Source organism: Camelina sativa, unplaced genomic scaffold (assembly GCF_000633955.1).
Source record: "Camelina sativa cultivar DH55 unplaced genomic scaffold, Cs unpScaffold00892, whole genome shotgun sequence".
NCBI classification, from domain to species: domain Eukaryota; kingdom Viridiplantae; phylum Streptophyta; class Magnoliopsida; order Brassicales; family Brassicaceae; genus Camelina; species Camelina sativa.
The window spans coordinates 2,243-10,481 of NW_010922017.1; the positions used below are offsets into that span (position 1 = coordinate 2,243).

At 38.7% G+C, this 8,239-nt stretch overlaps 1 protein-coding gene across 1 annotated transcript; it reads left to right on the forward strand.

The window, feature by feature from the left end:
* Positions 1-6: 6 nt before the first annotated feature.
* LOC104773979 lies at positions 7-8,126 on the forward strand (the record flags this gene model as incomplete). Its single annotated transcript, XM_010498651.2, has 18 exons — positions 7-120; positions 410-685; positions 781-1,452; positions 1,693-1,899; positions 2,158-2,261; positions 2,524-2,819; positions 2,960-3,044; positions 3,463-4,164; positions 4,261-4,579; positions 4,801-4,959; positions 5,040-5,203; positions 5,312-5,492; positions 5,570-5,839; positions 5,933-6,139; positions 6,424-6,478; positions 6,703-6,833; positions 6,932-7,870; positions 7,944-8,126. Coding segments are annotated over 18 exons (5,049 nt in total), but the record flags the coding sequence as incomplete, so codon positions are not given.
* Between the last annotated feature and the right edge of the window lie 113 nt (positions 8,127-8,239).

The following is an 8,239-nucleotide window of genomic DNA, read 5'->3' on the forward strand; positions in this document are numbered from 1 at the left end:
GGCATAAATGGTTCAATTGGTAAACCAATGATACGTGAAGGCCAGGGACTGGACATCTTTGTCCGGCGCAGCCTAAGAGATGTTTTTAAAAAAGTCCCAACAGTTTCAGTTGAGGTTAAGGTACGAGTTTACTTATTCGCTATATTTTTGACGTACTTTATATTTGCTTTCGGTGTCAAGAACCTAGACTTTGAACAAAGTAAGTTTGTTTGCTGTTTTTGCCTCTTGTATAGCTAGACCATATATGACCATACTTATAAACCTTCTTATCTTATAAGGATTGCCTTACTATCTGAGACCAAAGATGGAATAAACACAATTTTATGTTAATCATTGTCTTCCAGGGAAGCTTGAACTTGGAATTGTAAATTATTTATATTAACTTATTTTCTCAATATATTCTGTGCAGATTGATTTCTTGCATGCTGTGATATCTGACAAAGAATATGATATTATTGTAAGTTGCACAACCATGAATTTGTTTGAGGAGCCAAAGCTACCTCCAGATTTCCGTGGCAGCAGTTCTGGTCCCAAAGCTAAAATGCGTCTACTGGCTGACAAAGTTAACTTGAATAGTCAGATGATAATGTCACGTACAGTTACCATACTGGCTGTTGATATCAATTATGCTCTTCTCGAGTTACGTAATAGTGTTAATGAAGAGTCACCATTAGCTCATGTTGCGGTACGTGCTTCTGAGCCTGATTCCTCTATATCCTTGTACATATTGTCCTCTAGGAACTATATCACATATCTAAGATACCAATCTGTCATTCACAGCTTGAAGGATTATGGGTATCCTACAGGATGACGTCACTATCTGAGACAGACTTGTATGTGTCAGTTCCTAAAGTTTCTGTTCTTGATATCCGTCCTAACACGAAGCCTGAAATGCGATTGATGCTCGGCTCATCAGTCGATGCTTCCAAGCAAGCTTCCTCTGGATCTTTTCCCTTTTCTCTGAATAAGGGAAGCTTTAAGCGAGTCAACTCTAGGGCTGATCTTGATTTTGACGCACCATGTTCAACAATGTTGCTGATGGATTATAGATGGCGAGCATCCTCTCAGTCATGTGTTTTGCGGGTTCAACAACCTCGTATCCTAGCTGTTCCTGACTTCCTTCTTGCGGTTGGTGAATTTTTTGTTCCAGCTTTGCGTGCAATAACAGGAAGAGACGAAACATTAGATCCAACAAATGATCCAATCACCCGAAGTCGTGGCATAATTCTCTCTGAGCCTCTCTATAAACAGACGGAAGATGTTGTGTACTTGTCCCCGTGTAGACAGTTAGTAGCAGACTCATTAGACATTGATGAGTATACTTATGACGGATGCGGAAAGGTAGTATCTTTGAGTGAGCAAGGAGAGAAGAATTTAAACATAGGACGATTAGAACCCATCATAATCGTTGGACATGGAAAGAAGTTGCGGTTCATCAATGTGAAAATTAAGGTTGAGCTCTTCTCTTTTAATCAGTTTAATATTAAATTATATAATTATACATTTTTCAAGCGCTTATAGAGTGAAGAGGAGAAAGGAACTTTCTTGTTATAATCATTGCTCTACACTCGCCTTTTTCTAAAATTGGAGAAAGAACTTTCTTTTTCTAATCATTGCTCTACACTCGCCTTTTTCTAAAATTCGTGATTTATGCTAACTGTTTATTTTCTAAATTTCCCTTCTATGTGGCAGAATGGACCGCTTCTGAGCAAGTGCATTTACTTGAGTAACGATAGTAGCTGTTTATTTTCTCCGGAAGATGGTGTTGACATCTCAATGTTAGAAAACGCCTCATCAAATCCTGAGAATGTGCTTAGCCATGTGCACAAATCATCAGATGTTTCAGACGCTTGTCAATATGATTCGAAGTCTGGTCAGAGTTATACCTTTGAAGCTCAGGTATGTTTACTTGGAGATTTTGTTTTACTCACTGGTTTATTTAAGTTTTGAGTGCACTTTATAGTGGTTTTTTGTCTCTTTGTTTAATGGAAAATTAAAAATGATAACATTTGACTCATAACATTTGTTACATAGAGGTCACTTCCTCAACCTTCTCCAGAATCTACCACAAATTCTGGATACCAGGCTATCTGATTAATGGAACCAGAAATTCCTGTCTTGCTGTATTTGTTAAATTCATAGCTTGTTTTTGTGCAGGTTGTTTCTCCTGAGTTCACCTTCTTTGATGGTACAAAATCATCTCTGGATGACTCCACTGCTGTAGAAAAGCTTTTGCGAGTGAAATTGGATTTTAATTTTATGTAAGTGCAGCGTTCTCTATACCATAGTATCAGTGATTTAAGTCTGTCAACCCATTATCTCCGCAGACACTAATATGATTGCTTGATTACTATCTATATGACTGTATAAGGAAATGATTCTACTACTAGAGTAACCCCCATCTGACCTCCACTACATCCTGCTCATGACTTTGAAAACAAACTGTTTTCTTAACTAATTGCAGAAGTGGATCTTCAATTTACTGTTATGTTGTTGGATTTAATCTTGCTCTTCCTTCAACAGGTATGCCTCAAAAGAAAATGACATCTGGGTTCGAGCTTTGCTAAAGAACCTGGTGGTTGAAACTGGTTCTGGTCTTATCATTCTTGATCCAGTTGATATCTCCGGGGGATACACTTCTGTCAAAGAGAAAACAAATATGTCCTTAACCTCCACTGACATATACATGCACCTTTCTTTGAGTGCTCTTTCTCTCCTACTGAACCTGCAGAGCCAAGTAACTGGGGCTTTACAATCTGGAAATGCTATTCCTTTAGCTTCATGCACCAACTTCCACAGGATTTGGGTTTCACCGAAAGGTATGGCATCAGTAAGTTATGTGGCATGGTTTAACCTTAAAGCTGTTTGATTTTTTGGTCTAACCACATTGTCCATCTTTTTTAGCAAGTGTATCAGATATTTGCATTTTTGATTATTTCGTTTTGGGGATGATAAGCAGAAAATGGACCGAGGAACAACCTCACAATTTGGAGACCGCAGGCTCCTTCAAACTATGTCATATTGGGAGACTGTGTGACGTCAAGGTAATATATTAGTGGCTCATCTGGTTACATGTATATCTCGTTGTGATGTATCTTTTCATCAATATTTTTATCCCTACAACAAAGCTAACTATGGTTATAGTCCTTTTTTCTCGTCTACTATTCACAAAAAGTAAATTTTGAAGGTTAGAAAAACGTTATGTTTTATAATGACTATTTATTCAGACTTATAAATAGCATTGAGCTATGTCTATTAAATTCATATGAAACCATTTCCGTATCAAAAATAAGCAAGCTCTTATTATATTGGAGTTGTTTGGTTAACGGGTAGTTGGGTGTAACATGTTGGTGCCAGTGCTTACAACTGTTGAACAAGAGTTTGGTCCAGTGTACATATGTTTGCTTCTTCTGGAAGTTAATCTACATTATATCATTAATTCCCTTAAAATTTTCCTTACAGGGCAATTCCTCCTACACAAGCTGTAATGGCAGTAAGTAATACATACGGGCGTGTGAGGAAGCCAATTGGGTTTAATTGTATTGGCCTGTTCTCTGTTATTCAAGGTTTAGAAGGGGCTAATGTTCCACATTCCCGTGATAGCAATGAGTGTTCCCTCTGGATGCCTGTAGCTCCTGCAGGATACACTGCTATGGGTTGTGTTGCAAATTTAGGAAGTGAGCCACCAGCTGATCACATTGTTTATTGTCTGAGGTCTGACCTTGTATCTTCCAGCAGTTTCTCTGAGTGCATATACACTGTGCCCTCCAGTTCATTATTTGAGTCTGGATTGAGCATGTGGCGTGCTGATAATGTTCTTGGATCATTCTATGCTCACACTTCAACTGCAGAACCTTCTAGACAATATAGCCCTGGCCTCAGTCATTGTCTTCTTTGGAATCCCCTTCAGTCGAAGACATCTCCATTATCTGACCAATCATCGACAAGTGGATCTCAGAGCGAGCAAACAAGCGACCAGACTGGAAGTTCATCGGGATGGGACATTCTCAGGTCAATTTCTAAGGCAACTAGTTATCATGTTTCAACGCCTAACTTTGAGAGAATCTGGTGGGACAAGGGTGGTGATCTTCGTAGACCTGTCTCAATATGGAGGCCTGTACCACGTCCTGGATTTGCAATATTGGGTGATAGCATAACTGAAGGGTTAGTAAATATTTAACCTTTACTTTCTATATTAGCTACTGTGAAGGGACTGTTTTGTTATACAAATGTTGTAACCTTGAGTCCTTCTTCTCTTAGATTGGAGCCACCTGCACTTGGTATACTCTTCAAAGCAGATGACTCTGAGATTGCTGCAAAACCTGTGCAGTTCACTAAAGTCGCACATATTGTGGGGAAAGGTTTTGATGAAGTTTTTTGCTGGTTTCCTGTTGCACCTCCTGGTTATGTTTCTCTAGGATGTGTTCTCTCTAAATTTGATGAGGCCCCACGTGTGGATTCGTTTTGTTGTCCACGGATTGATCTTGTTAACCAGGCCAACATATATGAAGCCTCTGTCACGAGATCTTCAAGTTCAAAGTCTTCTCAATGCTGGAGCATTTGGAAAGTTGACAATCAGGTTGGCCGACCCATTTAATTTAGGATGCTGTGTCTCTTTTCTTTGAAGGCTCCCCCTTTATAATTTAACCGTGAAATTGCTACCATCCATTTTTAGTTAGCTCTAACTACCCACATAGTGAAATTCTCAGTGTCAGTATAAAGGATTTTTCCCTCGTGTTCGACTATAACAGGAACCCCTGAATCTTTTCCTATACTGATAACGGCTGATACCTTGTGTAGGCATGCACTTTTCTTGCGCGTGCTGATCTTAAAAGGCCTCCAAGTCGGTTGGCTTTCGCTGTTGGAGAATCGGTGAAGCCGAAGACACAGGATAATGTAAATGCGGAAATTAAGCTGAGATGCTTCTCCATGACACTTCTAGATGGTTTACATGGAATGGTATGTTATATGGTCAAAGTTATTAGCCAATTTTTTGGAATCCAGTGTTTACATCTTGATCCTATTCTGAATTCTTCCAGATGACTCCTCTCTTTGACACAACTGTCACCAATATCAAACTAGCAACTCATGGTCGTCCTGAGGCCATGAATGCAGTACTCATTTCATCAATCGCTGCTTCAACATTTAACCCGCAGTTGGAAGCGTGGGAGCCGCTTATAGAGCCATTTGATGGAATATTCAAGTAAACACAGTTATTTGTTTTATTTATGATGTGACTTAACTGGAAATAAAACTGCATTTAGTTATAGTATTTCGAATAATATTTTGATTGCTCACTTTCACTTTGTAGGATGGAAACATATGATACTGCTTTGAACCAATCATCAAAGCCAGGAAAACGACTGCGAATTGCTGCTACTAACATTTTGAACATAAATGTTAGTGCTGCAAACCTTGAAACTCTTGGCGATGCTGTTGTGTCTTGGAGAAGGCAATTAGAACTTGAAGAAAGAGCGGCCAAAATGAAAGAAGTGAAGTATTCTTTATTCTAGTTTTGTGTAAGTATAAGTTTACATAATTTCTTACTTACTAATCTCCCGTGGTACAGGAATCCGCCGTCTCTCGTGAGAGTGGGGTTCTTTCAGCTTTTTCAGCTCTTGACGAAGATGATTTTCAGACCATTGTGGTAGAGAATAAACTCGGCCGTGACATATATCTGAAAAAGTTGGAGGAGAACTCAGATGTAGTTGTAAAATTGTGTCACGACGAAAACACTTCTGTCTGGGTTCCACCGCCAAGGTTCTCCAATAGGTTAAATGTTGCAGACAGTTCTAGAGAAGCACGCAATTACATGACTGTACAGATTCTTGAGGCTAAGGTTTCTATACAAGTATTTTAATATCATTTGAAATATTTACAGTGGCCTGTTAGACATTTGTATGGTTAAGATGACACTTCCTTTGTTTTGCAGGGTTTACATATCATTGATGATGGTAATAGTCACAATTTCTTTTGCACCCTACGCCTCGTTGTTGATAGTCAGGGTGCAGAACCACAAAAACTTTTTCCTCAAAGTGCTAGGACAAAGTGCGTGAAGCCTTCAACTACAATTGTCAACGACTTGATGGAGTGCACTTCCAAGTGGAATGAACTTTTTATTTTTGAAATTCCTAGGAAGGTAGTACATAAGGACCAGTTAATATTATTATGCTTACTTTGTTCATATTCTCTATTCCTTCAAGTATGCGGTGTACATAAGCGATTAAGCCTAGAATTAGCATTGAGTTTGAATCGTATATCAAGCCTAGTTACTCTCCCAGTATTCATTCTGATTTAGATGGTTAGTGGTACAAGTTAGATTGGTATGTCTGTCTACAATATTCCTTTTTAAACTGGAAACAGTTGTCATGATTTTGGAATTTATCTTACATGACTAGCTGTTTGTTCATTTGATTGTTATAGGGATTGGCCAGGTTGGAGGTTGAGGTAACAAACCTTGCTGCGAAAGCTGGAAAAGGTTCCATCCTATTATTTCTTAGATCTTTTTTCTTTGACCTGTTCAACTATCCTCTACGTGTGTGTGGTTTTTTTCTTTTTGAGACTGAATTTGCATTGTTTATTTTTCGGTGAGTCCTTGGATTGTCCACACCAGATAGATGAATAAAATATAACTGGACATGTGTTCAAGAGTTCTATAGTCGAGATTGTACAAGTGTTGATAGTTAGCTGTTGATAATGCAGGGGAGGTCGTCGGGTCGCTTTCGTTTCCTGTTGGACATGGGGAGAGTACGCTTAGAAAGATAGCTTCAGTAAGGATGCTACATCATTCAAGTGATGCAGAGAATATAAGTTCCTATACCCTTCAGAGAAAGGTTAGTTGGTTTTCATTTATTCTAGGGTGTGTTTACATATATCTCATGCTTTTATAACATGTATTCTTAATTTTTACTATTTGATTCATGAAATAAAGAATGCTGAAGATAAACATGACAATGGGTGCTTGCTTATCTCAACATCTTACTTTGAGAAGACTACAATACCCAACACACTAAGAAATATAGAAAGTAAGGATTTTGTTGACGGAGACACTGGTTTCTGGATTGGAGTTCGCCCTGATGACTCATGGCATAGCGTTCGCTCGCTGCTTCCGCTTGGTATTGCTCCGAAATCCCTACAAAATGATTTTATTGCAATGGAGGTTTCTATGAGAAATGGAAGAAAGCACGCAACATTCAGATGTTTAGCTACAGTTGTAAATGATTCAGATGTCAATTTAGAGATATCCATATCTTCTGATCAGAATGTCTCTTCGGGAGCAAGCAATCATAATGCATTGATTGCTGCAAGATCTTCATATGTTTTACCATGGGGATGTTTATCAAAGGATAATGAACAGTGCCTGCATGTCCGACCAACGGCTGAGAACCCTCATCATTCTTATGCATGGGGTTCGTGCATCGCGGTGAGTTCTGGTTGTGGAAAAGATCAACCATTTGTTGATCAAGGGTTTCTTACTCGGCAGAATACTGTCAAGCAAAGCAGCAGGGCATCTGCATTTTCTTTGAAATTAAACCAACTTGAGAAGAAGGATATGCTTTTCTGCTGCCAGCCTTCTACTGGGAGTAAACCATTATGGCTCAGTGTAGGAGCAGATGCGTCAGTTCTTCATACAGACCTCAATACACCTGTATATGATTGGAAAATTTCTATATGTTCTCCTTTGAAGCTAGAAAATAGACTTCCTTGTCCAGTCAAATTCACAGTGTGGGAAAAGACGAAAGAAGGCACATATCTTGAGAGACAACATGGTGTAGTATCATCAAGGAAGAGTGCGCACGTATATTCGGCAGATATTCAGAGACCTGTGTATCTTACGTTAGCTGTCCATGGTGGTTGGGCTTTGGAAAAGGTTGGCCACAATATTCTATAGTAGAAACTACGCACACATGAGAACATCACTGAGATTAATTTTTCTCTTGTAGGATCCTATTCCTATTTTAGATCTATCTTCAAGTGACAGCGTGTCATCCTTTTGGTTCGTCCATCAACAGAGCAAAAGGTTTGTAACTCTATTAACTCTTTTCTTTTTTCAGCTCTCATATTTTGAAATTGTTAATCCTTTATGTGTACTTATTACCCCAAATGTTTGATTATATACATTTGTATTGTTATGTTGAATAAATGCTTGTTAAAAAATGGGGTTAAGGTTATGGCTCTGACCATGGATGGTGGATAAAAAAATATTCATTGGTTGCAGTAATTATATTTCGTTTTGTAT